Raw genomic sequence first — 12,969 nt, 5'->3', positions numbered from 1 at the left:
GCTCTGCTTGGGGTCCAGCTGCAGAGAAGTTCTCAGGGTTATGATTACAAAGAAATGTCCAGTTACCCACCATGTGTCTGTCCACACAGGTGGCACAGTTCTCTGGAAGGAACATGGCAACTCTTTCACCACCTCCACTTACAGGACTTTCTTCCTCTGTGGGTGTTTTACCTGTCTCTGGTATGTCAGGGTTGCAATCCACAGTTGTCTCTGCCAACAGACCTTCTTGTGGTTGCCATGCCCTTCCCCTCAGCTGCTACACACTCAGCTGGAGCTGGAAGATAAGGTCGCTAATGGGAAGCCCCGTTCGTCATTCCTGATATCCTCTGATAGGTGGTGAGCATGGAGTCACGGACCTGCTCGGTGAGCTTGGGAACGTCAGCTGGGCCCAGGCCGATGGTTTGCACTTCTGGCATGATCTGTATGATGCTTTTTCCTGCAAGAGTGAGATAGGAGGGTCAGAGAGGGGGAAGAAAACACGAGTTGTGTAAAAAAGCAAGAGAAGATATAGCAGAGGGATGAGTACAAACCAAGGAACAAGACAGAAGCAAAGGGCAATGTCCTCTTTCATACACCAACAGTGGTGTAGCAACCCAGTCATGTCCCAGATGCACACAGCAAAAATCCAAATCAGGCTATTCCTATCCACAGAGACCACAAAAATCACAAATGCAGAAACAGGCAAGTCTCTCCCCAAACACATCCAATGCAATGATTCATGAAGAATAAGTTTTCACAGTAGAGAGACCTCAGAGTCTGTCTAGACCATGGCAAAGAGAAAGAGATGTCTGCAATACAGCACATCCAAACTGGCTGTGCTCTGATCTATAGATACTGAATTCAGTAGAGTCCCTCCTTCCAGAAACATGCTTTGGGGTGAGAGAAATTGTTCCCAGGACTCCCTGTTTGGCCAAGGTGTGTCATACTCCTCTTGGGAAGCACCTAAGCAATGGACTGCTACAAAGAGGAAGAATATACTGGGGAACTGTCATCATGCTCTTCTGCTCTTGCACCCAGTGGCAGAGACAAGACGCTGCCTGCACAGACACCTGCACCTGGGGAGTGTCTGTGTTATTCTCCAGCTTTCCTGCATGCCTTTACATGTGTGCGAGGAAATGAGATCCAGAAGGGTTGCTAGCAGAGCTGTGCAAGGGAGACAAAACAGAAACATAGAGAAGAGCTTCACAAAAGAAGAGGGCATGCTCCCTGCCTGCACATCCGACATCCAAAGCTAGGTCTGGTATCTCAGCAGTCTACTATGCTTCACTTGGTCCTACAGAAAGAGCCGCGTGATGACAGGGCTGTGCTGAAAATGTAGGTCTGTTGGGGTATAACAGACTTCCAGCAAGCACCAGACTTGCTCCATGCTCAAAAGAGTGCACACACTGGACACAGAGTTGGGCTTTCCAGAAGCTCATCAGCTCACCCAGAGCCACTGTGGACATGGCGAGCTGTCCTGACCTGAGGATCATCCTGCTCAATGTGCAGAAATCTTGGCCACCTGCTGTACATCTTCAGAATCAACCCTAGCAAAAGTTGCAGGTGTGAAAAGTGAGAAGGTACAGGAAAAGCTAACCGGTTCTTCCTCCAGCAGGGAAGGTCCCACCTGTTTAACAGCAATTTGGAAAAGGACTTAAAGGTCAGCTAACCACAAACTCCCAGGGTGAGATTATCATAAAGGCAAATGCACATGCAACTGCAGGTAGGCTTTCCTAAAAAGCTCAGGGAGGTTGTGGAATCTTCTTCCTTGGAGTTACTCCAAACTCGGCTGGACAAGGCAACAGAGCAAACTCATCCATCTTTAGAGCTGACCTTGCTTAAAGCAAAAGGTTCAGCTACTTCAGAGGTCCCTCCCCACTGTGCTATTTCCCAGAGCAGTGCTCTATCTTGGTTGCCCAGCTGAGCAGGGATGTGATGGGGAGGGAGTGGGCTAGCAGACCAGAGCTGATGTCTCTGCTTATGCTCCTAGAGAACCCCACTTGGGGAACACTTCCAGGACTGAAAGACTTTTGTGTGTGGCCAGCAGAGACAGGATAGACCCAGCAGGTGAAAGATCATCAGAAACAGAGGAAGCAACTTTTGCACCACTCTCTCTTCCAGGTGGCTGCCTGCAAGGGAATGACTACACCCAGGCACAAACAGTGGGAGGAATGAGAATTTCAGATGCAAATCCTCCCCTTAGGAAACAGCAGCGCTGGCCTGGGGGAGGGTGGGAAGTGGCAGAAGCCCTTTTTGGGGTGGGTATCAACAAATGAAGTAGAGGAACAGGACGGGTTACTTTTCTCTGTTGGAATCTGATTTTTTTTTCCCTGCATTTTCCTTCTGAAGCCCAAGACTTGCGTCATTTTTTGCCCATCAAATTTTATCAGTCACCAGTAGAAATTTTTTTTACCATAAATCAATGAAACATGGTAACTGAAGGGAGACACGCTCTCAGGGTGACTTTGACTGAGAGCTCCATGTTTGCTTTTGTTTCCCAACTCTCCATCCACCTGCAGATCCAAGGACAGAGTGGTGGGGCCAGGGGCAGGACCTGCCCCAGGGCTCTGCTGCTTCTCCAGGTTCCCTTATACAGGTTATTGGACAAACTGTGAGAAATCCAAGGGGAGAGGTAAAAGTGATGCCTGAAATCTCCCATTTCCTCCCCTCCTGAGTAAACAGAAACTGCTGTTGTCTGGCTGCTCTCTCCCCATCACATGTGGTCCTCTGTCCACCCGCCTCATCGCTCCCTCCAAGGACAGAGCTCACACCATCACCCAGCCCACTCTTTGTCCCAGGTTATCCTCACCTGTTGTAAATCTCTTCTCCTTCTGGTTGTAGAAGCTGTAGTAGGAGGAGATCACTACAGGAATAATGGGGACCTGGAGGGGAGGCAGTCTACAGTCAATTCACAAATTTCACCATTCCTCCCCCAGAAAGGAACTGGTGCTCTTAGGTGAATCCTACACCTTGATGACAATTACCCCAGTCAGCTTCACAGTAGACACTCAGAGGGTTATTGGGATATTTACATCATTTAACTGTATCACCCAATGTCCTCGTTGTTGGTTTTCACATTTTCATCTCTGTATTTAGACCAACAATGCTTGGATTGCCAAATTAGTATGTAGAGAGGCCTGTTCAGCAGAAACTGCCCTCGGGTAGATCCAAGGCTCCTATCAAGGTCCCCCTGCTTTTTTCCCAAGCTAAGTCGTGAATTTTTCCACTTGTCCCTGCCTGTGCCACCTGCAAGCTCCTTGTGGGCTCCTGGATGTGTGCTCAAGCCAAAGGGAAGCCAGGGACCAGGAACCACATAGCCCTGGTTCATGGTGGACCATGGAAGGCAAACCGCACCCCAAGGGGCAGGAGGAAGGTGGTTCTCACCTGGGCTTTCACAGCCAGCTGGAAGGCCCCACGTTTGAAAGGCAACATGGAGCCACCGTGATTGCGAGTTCCTTCAGGGAAGATCAAGACGCATAACTGCAGGAGGAAGAAGACATTGAGATGGAAGGACCTTCAGTTACTACTCTAGGCCACTGCACAGGCATAATTCTGTGGGACTGATCTGTCTGCTCCTGACCATGCAGTGACCTTCTCTTCCTCCATTTCAAGCACTCTATGGACACACAACACTCTGAACCCACCAGAGATGCTCTTACTCTGTTCTCCCAGTGCCCAGCCCAGAGACAAAGATCCCTTTCCAGCCACATCAAGGTTCATGTTTTCCAGTGGCTCCTCACCAGAGGCCTCCCCACTCACATTTTCTTTGTGCAAGGAGTGTGCCACCTCTGTCAAGATGGCAATAGACTCTTCCTTCTTCTTGCGGTCAATGAAAATGAGTCCTGACAGCCAGCACGCTAGGCCAAAAGGGCCCATGTAGAGTATTTCCTTCTTTGCAATGGGCACACAGCGATTTGGCAATATCTCCATCATCACTGGAAGGGGAGAACAAGGAAAGAATAAGTTGTCATCTGCACTGAGGTTTCCTCCAGATTCTCTACTACAGCTCTCTGCTCTGGGAGATGCCATACCTGCAGCACCCACCCAGCTTCATAGCATCAGAAATATTTTGGGAAAGGGATTATGGGGCTCTCCAGACCAACCATCTACTTAGAGGAGGACTGTTGCCAACACTGAGCGAGAGCAGCTATGACATGTCCATGTTCAACTAATATTCTCAGCCGCATTCTCTTGGAAAGGATGAAGCTAAGTTATCTTGAAAATACCCCTAATACCTTGGAGAACTCCCTGGCTTGGGGCTAGCTGGTAATGGACTATATAGAAGCCACTCCTACTCCTCTGCCTGTGGCACTTGGGATTTCGTACTACCATCCCCTACAGACAACTGGGACCATGAGCAGAAGGCAGGTTCTCCACGTACCCATAATGTCAAGAGAAGTCTGGTGATTCAACACGAGGACGAAAGGTTTCTTAGTTCTGAGGTTCTCCTTGCCCTTCACCACTATCTTGAGACCAAAGATGTATTTGAGTGGCAGTAATGACATGCGTAAAAACCTGGAGAAGGGGAGTGGATATTAGCCAAAGAGATACTGAAATTAGGTGAAGGGACCAAACACTGTTCTTCCAAACCAGCCCACCTCACAGACTGCTCCTGCAGAGTAGCCTGTTTCTCCTCAGACCCAGATTTGATCCATGACTTGGAGAAGAACAACTAGTATGTCTCTTCAGCTTACCATTTCATTAGAAAAGACAAATACACCTAGCAGGTTTTCTTCAAGCTAGATTAGAGCAATGGCCTAGCAACCTCAGCTACAGCAATCATGTGGATCAGCCAAATATTAGATAATGCCAAAATTCATAGTGCACCTGTTTGTTCTCTGCCTCCCTGCCCGCCTTGTTGAATCATAAATACAGGCTGCAATAAACCTCTGCCTAACTCCGCTGTTGCCCAGGCTGTGGAAAGAGAGATGATTTTGCCTCTAGGTGACATTAGACTGCAATCCTGGCAGCCATATTTTAACAGATACTGAAAAAATAAAGAAAAGAATAAAAGTCAGACACAAAAGGCAAGAACTGAAGAAAATTTCTTAAAGCAAAAGGCTGATGCTCGGGAGATACAAACTCTCACTGCAGCGTATAGCAATGAAGTAGTAAATCCTGGCTCTGCAGCACTTCAGGAGGCTACAAGCACTGTGCTGTGGTGTAGGAGAGTCAGCTTCTGGCCACCGCTCCACCCACACCCCATGTTTCTAATGCCCATCGCTGCTGATCACACGCGTACGCCCAGCTGTGCAGTCCCTGGGTAACTCCAGCAGCTCATTGCAGAGGCAGAAACAGATGGAGAGAGGGGACAGGCAGCAAGGGGACACGCTCAGGGACTGCCAGACCCGGGGGTACTGGGCTGTAAGTGCAGCAATGGGGACACTAGTGACAATGCAGGTGCCAGCACTGCACCATGGTAATGTCTGCTCGTGCCTGTTCAGGTGGGAACTGGGTCAGAGTAAAATTGAGAAAGAGAAGAGCACCTGCAGAGGGTTTCTCAAGACAGCTTAGAAGGGGAATGACCAGTCACATGGAGGAGGAAAATACAGCTCTGAAGATCAGATAGGAGAGGTTTGCTAAAAACCACGAGTTAAGTTACCTGTGCATTACATCCAATTTGTTGGCATTACGCAGTTTGTCAAATCTACATCACCTTTTAGATCCTTTCCTTCCATAATTCATTATTCTTTCTATCAACTCAAATGCAATACTGAAACCCACATCACTTCTCTGAACTACACAGCCTGTCAGCCCTCCACACTAATTCCTCCAGCTAACTCCTCCTGTGCAGCAGCACAACAACCAGGACCCTCCAAAACAGAGCACAAGTTGACTCGAGCAATGCCTAGAACAGAAAGAAGCCACAGACAACTTACTTCACATTTTCCGCACTACGTCCACGAGGAATACTGATCATAATAACCACAATGCTTAGGGTGAAGAGCCACAACTTATAGAAGGTCATCTTGCAGAAGTATCTGAATGCAGGTTTCACCTGGTAAAGGACTAGAAAAGCGATGAACAGAAAAGTAAATGGGTAGTCAAGGAGCAAAAGCTCCATCCTTCCAGTCCAGAGTCAACCAGAGGAGTGTTGCACAGAGCAGTAAATGAGTCACGAGCAGCCAATGTTGTGGAGCAGAGTTTAGATTCTCTTGATCAGACACATGTGGGTGTTGCAAAGCTGGAACAAGATTTGGGAGTGATGCTTCAGAAAGGCTGTGTTCCCTGCTTGGAGCTAAACTAACCATGGAAAGCCGGTTTAGCAAGCGCAGCCCAGCAGCACCACGTGTAGGAGCTGGCTGGCAAGCAGAGGCAAACACGTAACAGCAAGGCTGCCTTTGTGCAGGGTGTGTGTGGCTCTGGGCTGGTAGAGCTTGGAGAGACAGCTCTTCTTCAGGGGGGCTCTGCGCATAGGAATCCTCAACACATTTTAGAAAATCTTCAATGGGAAGGAGCAGGATGTGGTGGACAGCACAGACACCAGCTTGTCTCAGTCTCTGTACAAGAAATGAACTTGGCATCAACAAGTGAGCTGGCTGCAAGATGTCCAGGAAGTCAGAAATTAGTATTATGGAGGAGAGAAAGAGAAAACCAGTGTTCCTAGCATCCAGCTCCTGTTCCATACATCCAGGCATTGGAGGGACCAAGCTGAGCAACTGGAATTCCATCAAGTAGAGTAGGAAATGTGGCTAAAATGCCACGTCTAGACAAAAAAGGTAAACAAAGCAAGAGCAGCTACTCCTGATGTTTTCATGGCCAGCGGCAGGCACACGTTTAGACAAGTATCTGCATACATGAGAAGTAAATCAGGAAAATGCAAGTATAACCTGGGAGTGCTCCAACTGCATTTCATCTCCTAAAACCACTGCAAGATCTTTGCAATAAGTACAACCACCAGGCTGAAAGACAAAAGCTTCACGATTCATCATCTGCACGACAGACCTTGCCCAAGCAGCTGTCACTTAAGAGGAATAACGATATTAAATTCCATCCAGGACTGAAAGCTGCAGATTGGTAAAAGGGAATAGTCCAAGAGCCCATAACGCCACATCGACTGTCACCTGCATCCTAAAGAACAAGGTCAAATCCCTGAGAACAGTAAAATGGACAAGCCTCAGTAATGATTCATGAAGAAACTGAGGAAAGGCATTGCCTGCTCCCCCTTCCCCCTTGGCTTAACCAGAGACTCTTCTCCTGTCTCCCCTGGGAAAACTGGAGAGCAGTGACAGCAGGCCTTGCTGCTCAGCTCTCCCAACCACAGGAGAGGAAGCCAAAGCAAAGAGCTTCATCCACAGCCTCCTCACTGTCTCTGCACCAGCACATGGAAAATACAAGCACCTCATGTGCATGCTGGACCCAGGCACCTTGACCCCACTGTACTGGCACCACAGAGACCAGCTCCCTTTTGGAACCGGTTTGTGGAGACTAGCCATGGCTGCTTTGTGCTTATCCAAGGTCTGATCCAGCAAACAGTTATCTTCCTAATGCCTATTAACCTTATAATATCTCTTCAGTATCAATTATGGCCTTTCACAATTGGGTGGAGGTTGATTTGATGCATGACTGGTTCATCCTGACCTACCAGGAGAGAGGTTCCTAAAACATAATGCCAGCAGAAGGCACTTTGAATGGTTGTCCTTTCAAATCAAGCCTGCTGTTGCCAGGTTCCTAATGCAAGAGGAACACCTTGCACGACTCTGCTCATGAAAACTCACCCAGGATATTTAGGGACAGGGAGTGTGCAAATAGGAACTCATCACAAACCACTGAAAAGCTTTATTTTAAGGCACTGACAGCAATTTTTCAATACTTTCATCAAGGCTGTAAGGAAATTATGCTCCTACACTATATAGTCTACTACCAAACAGGTACTAAGCTGTAGCAAGTTGTGTTACCCAAAGGAACACAGTAACCCTAAAATTTGACTGATCTACAAGAACACAAGACTCTGAACCTGAGGAAAAGACAGAAAACTGTCTCCAGCACAAATGGTGGTGTCCACATGGTCAAAACAAAGTATAACCAGCAAAGGACCCACATAAGCAGATTTGTAAGTGTGAGGATCTGTTAGATCAGCTGTGAGAGGAGTGATTCTCCACAGCACCACCACACTGAGGAGCAACCAACAATCGACTGGGCATCACCAAGCTGTTCCATGCAGAAAGGTAACACGGAGCACTGAGGACAGACACAGCCTCAAGAAGACATCAGGTACATAAGAGCTTAAAGGTAGGCTAATGGTTATTTGCAGCTTTCAACAGCTGCATCGTTGATGAGTACAGGAAAAGGCAAGGACATAAAGTGATACTAAAAATAATTCCATTCCCAACTCACCATGGAGACATAGTCAGCTCAGACCTAACAAAACATTTAGGTTCCAAACCCACAGATGGTAAAATTCTTATCTATAATTTTCTTCTCCTGCAAGGATCTCTAGCACCCAGATCCCTCATGCTTCCATTTCAAAAACAGTCAGATCTTGCCTAACCTGTAAGGCATTTTCAGAAACTAGAGCTCTAATGAAGCTCCCAGTTTCCAGACTAAATGTATCCATGCTCAGTTGACTCCCTTTGCCCCTGGGTCTTTGCACACTTTTCAGAGCCTGGCTCAATTTCAGTGAATCTTGGGTAGGGAGAGGAGGGGTTTGCTCCTATCATGAGCTCTCATCATGCAGCTTTAATGACTCTCCTACTCACCAATTCTGGTAAGCCACACACTGGCCAGAAAAGAGAGGTGGAGGCAAGGAGGGTGATCTAATCTAATGGGAAAAGACTAAGAAAATTGTTTTGTTCATGGTAGGCAAATGAAGGCTCAGAAGAGAACAGACTGCTGTCAGTACAGCAATGCTAGAGAGAGAGAAGAGTTACGATAAAGACCACAACTGACTTCTAAATGCAAAAGCAATAATTTCAGGACTGGATTCTGAAATGGGAGCAATTCCCACTAGAAACTACTGGCACAAACAGCTCTGCTGGGACAGACTGGACCAAGTTATCAAAGGGCAAAGTGTTGGGACTGCTCAGTGTCAGGGAACACATCAGCCACCCAGTCTTCAAAAGGAGAACAGCACTAAAGGGAACTCATCTAGTGCATGCAGTTATAACTCAGTTAAACAGAGGCATTAACACTGATATTAAAAACTTCAGAGGGATTCCAGGGTGAGCTATCCTTTACAGATAGCTCATCAAGACTGAGGAAACTCTATTTATCATGCTCCGGCCGCAGCTCTGTGATGAAGCCATGCATCACTCAGTTTTACAAGGCACGGATTAGGTTTGGATACCTACTTACAAGCAAAGATATAACTGGAAATTTTCATAACGGCAGGAGAAGAAGTGTTTCTACAAGAAAATGTGTCCTGACTCATGAAGATTTCCATGGCATCAAGACAGCCCTGACAGAAACATAATGCACCAGGCTAGAATAACTTGTGCTATAGGACTTGTATCTATGGGGGTGGTGCACAATACAGCCTGTGGGTTGGAAAATGAAAGAGTTTATCACTGCAAATCACAGAAAACTTGAGGTGGGAAGGGACCCCTGGAGTTCTGCAGTCCAACCGGTTACTTAGAGCAGGGTTAAATCCAAAACCAGATTAGTTTGCTCAGGGCCTTTTCTAGGCAAGTTTGGAGAACCTCCAAGGACAGAGATCTCAGAAGCTCTCTGGTCCCTGTGTACACATTGCATCACTATCACGGGGAATAATGTTTTTCTTTGTCTAATGGGAATTTCCTTTGTTGTAACCTACTACCTCTTATCTTTTCACTGTGTGCCTCTGAGAGGCATCTGGCTTCATAGCTACTCATTAGGAAGTTGAAGGCTGAAATCACTTCCTCTCCCCTTCTCCAGACTGAGCAAATCCAGCTTCCTCAGCCTTTCTTTGCACATCATATGTTCCACCCCACTGACCACCTTGATAGGCCTCCACTCAAGGGAAGCGTAGTGAACACTGGGAGAAGGTCCTGAGCTAGATGGACTCAGGATGGACATCCATTCTCAGAGCTGAAACAGCTGGGGGAGGCTGCAGGTGGGAAAGAAAGGGAATGAGAGGCCCTGACAGGGCTGGGAGGGGAGTGCTGCATTTCTGAAACCAGCAGCAGAGGCTGAGCTGGGCAAACGATCCCATCCTGGCTCCTGCAAGCTCCATCTCAGTGGCTCCACCAGCCAGGGCAGCCCTATTGCAACAGCCCCCGTCCTGCCGTACATGCATTTAATGGGTTTGATTACACAGTTTGATCAAGTTGACAAACTTGATTAAATTTTCCAAATTTCAGCCTTGTGCTTGGCTAAAATTGGAAAAATAGGTCCTCTGTGCTGAATGCACACAGAAAGATTGTGGGTGATTTTGAGTCAGTCAATTCCTCCCCCTTAAGTTAATTGCTGGAGTCAAAAGGTAATGAATGAGACGTCCTCTGTCCCCAAGGGGCTGAAGTGATGCTGGAGGTGCAGATGTTAGACAACTAATACGAGAAAACTAGAGATAGAGAGACGGAGACATCCCTCATTTAGTCAGGTACCTCACACCCACCAAATCTGTTGACTCCCTTGTAGCTCTCAGCTCAGGAACTTACCCAAGAAACAGTGGGTTTCAACCCACTCCAGGGCATGTTTGCACACTTTCTGCCTTCAAAACATGTCCAGGCTTATGTTTATCAGCCTACACACAGGGCGTTACGCAGCTCCAGCACTGCCCCTCCACCCAGGCCAAGTGCTGGCAGAAGTCAGTACTAATGCCTCTTCTTTTTCCCCGAGGATCTCACAGAGACTCTTTTCATTTTGGGGAGTGATAAGGAAAAGATTTTTTTCAAGTCAAGTCAAGTGTTTGTTGAAACTACATCCTGTGCTGGCCCTTCCTCTGAGGATACTTCACAGTGCCATGTGACACAGGAATATGGGTCAGAGACTTGAGCAAGGAATACCTTCTTTCATTAAAAATACATGGGTTCTTGAATTGACTTTGTGCCATATTCCCAGACAAAATATACCACCGCCCTCCACTCACCTGTGGTTACTGCACCTTTTACAAAGTGCAAGGAATATCTTGGCCTCATCTCAAAACTGCAATTTATTGATAGATAATAGTGACATAGCAGACTACAGGGGAAGGAGAAAGCGGTTTTGATCCCTTTCAGGAAATGATATTGAGGGGACAAAGTTGGAGTAAAACTAGATTAACTTTGACTTTCTTGTGAATTAAGACTGCTCTTAGCTTTGCCAAGACACGTGCCATCAGCTCCACAGTCCAGGGGTAAGTCACTCTGGCTCATGCCAGGCTGCAGGAATAACTTGTCGTGGATTTCTGTCACACTAGGTGATGCTTTAGGCATTCTGGACTAAGGGCAAAAAATAATGAGAAAACAGCTTTCTTCCATGTAGACAATTTCTTCATTCCATATTCAAGCAAAATCTGAAACAGGGCATTTTAAACAAGTCTATTTGGGGTGCATGGCAGCTATTTCTGCTTCACTCAAAGGCACCGTGAAATGAATAGATTTTCTCTGGAAACTGAAGTACATACTTTTTTTTTAAACAAAAAAAATTGGAAAGCAAGAATAAGCAGTCATCCAATGTCCCAATCTCTTTCTATGTAGGTTGGAAACTTTGAAAGGAGGATCTGTCCAGTCTCTGGATAACTCATTTTGCTTTGCTTCGTGATATTGAGTGATTTACACAGATCTGGGACATCTTTCCATGAAGTTCTTTTATCGCTGGACTCCATCTCACTGAAAAGGCTTCATGCAAACTGAATTGAGCAAATGACAGCAACCATGCCCAAACATTTCAGGCAGTAAAAGCATGCACAGAGTAAAAAATAATAATCCATCTCAGCAGCTTCCCAAGTCTGGACATCTGGGGAATCCTCAATGTTCAGCATTCAAAGTCAACAGATGCTTCTTCTGCGGGACATAAAAAGCAATGTATTAACAAAAGAGAAAAGGACATGCCATAGCTCCCTGTTGTCTTGTGTGATTTATTTCCACAGATTAAGCCAGATAAAACGGTCCAGTGACTCTGGTATTACTCCTGATGGCTCTAAAGACCCCCAGGGATCCTTTCTTGACTGTGAGATCCTACAAACATCACTTTTTCTGGTGCCATGAAGATGGCATTTATGGTTGTACCCTGCCACACTTTCAAGCTGATAATCCCATAGCCCTGTGGAGAATTATAATGAACAAAGTTCATTAAATTGAATGAATAGAGAATATAATGAGTTGTCTTGGCTCTAATGATTGCTGTTAGCTGCAGAGATTTGCTCCTTCTCACAGCCTGGATATCACCACGAGAGCACGGCAGGGCCTGACTGTCAGAGCAAAGGAAAGATGATGTTTTTTTAGGAAAAGGCATGGCCCTAAGGCACTGGAGCAGCTCACCTTTCCCAGGGGAGAGCCCCTCTTGCCTACATCTACTTCCCAGGGATTTCAGAAAGCATTTTTCTAAGAAAAGCATTAAACCTCAAGAACTTTACAAATCATGAAGGTAGCTGAAGGAAATACTGTAAATATAGGTAAAAACTTTCCAAGCAGAAATCAAACTCTACAATCTCTTCTATAAAGTAGGAATCTCTATTCAAGTGCAGAGCTGCTGTTGGTCTGATCAAGACGTGCTGACAGCTCTACAAAAGACAGACCAACCACCTAGACAGAAAGACCAGCTTCCCCGATCTGGACATCACTTCCTGTGCAGAAAATCAGGGGCATCAACAGCAAAGAGCTAAACTGAAAAGTCTGTAAGCAGAAAAATCCCAGAGCAATGCATTTAGCCTAGTTTGGCAAATGCTGATGTTGGAAAACCTGCATACCAGAGGAGCTACTCCCACGGACCTGGTGAAATGGAGTATCTAAGCCTGTGCAGATAAGTACCTGGCACAGATGCCCAGACCTTTTTTAGGCAGCTGTTTCAGAGCCTTGGGGGTCTGGTTATCTCACATGTTTGCAGGCAGGAACTGTCTGCTATTCGAAGCTTATACCTTGCTCCATAACTTTC

General features: G+C 46.5%; 1 protein-coding gene across 1 annotated transcript; it reads right to left on the bottom strand.

The window, feature by feature from the left end:
- Window positions 1-290: 290 nt before the first annotated feature.
- On the bottom strand, window positions 291-6,043 carry AGPAT1 (1-acylglycerol-3-phosphate O-acyltransferase 1). Its single transcript, XM_010176725.1, has 6 exons — window positions 5,859-6,043; window positions 4,361-4,494; window positions 3,739-3,914; window positions 3,364-3,459; window positions 2,789-2,861; window positions 291-436 (listed from the first exon to the last, which is right to left on the bottom strand). Exons 1-6 carry the CDS (start codon window positions 6,041-6,043, stop codon window positions 291-293), a joined length of 810 nt encoding a protein of 269 aa, XP_010175027.1.
- Window positions 6,044-12,969: the final 6,926 nt, after the last annotated feature.

This window comes from Antrostomus carolinensis, unplaced genomic scaffold (genome assembly GCF_000700745.2).
Source record: "Antrostomus carolinensis isolate BGI_N321 unplaced genomic scaffold, ASM70074v2 scaffold1061, whole genome shotgun sequence".
Taxonomy (NCBI): domain Eukaryota; kingdom Metazoa; phylum Chordata; class Aves; order Caprimulgiformes; family Caprimulgidae; genus Antrostomus; species Antrostomus carolinensis.
The sequence above is the reverse complement of the archived record's forward strand: the minus strand, read 5'-3'. Positions and strand labels throughout refer to the sequence as shown.

Bases quoted from the DNA above. Each gene is read 5' to 3' on its own strand.
- AGPAT1 (XM_010176725.1), bottom strand. From the start codon at position 6,043: ATGGAGCTTTTGCTCCTTGACTACCCATTTACTTTTCTGTTCATCGCT. The intron at 3,460-3,738 runs GTGAGTGGGGAG...TTCCTCCTGCAG, and splicing joins ACTCCTTGCACAAAGAAAAT to TTATGCGTCTTGATCTTCCC. The intron at 437-2,788 runs GTGAGGATAACC...TCACTCTTGCAG, and splicing joins GGAGAAGAGATTTACAACAG to GAAAAAGCATCATACAGATC.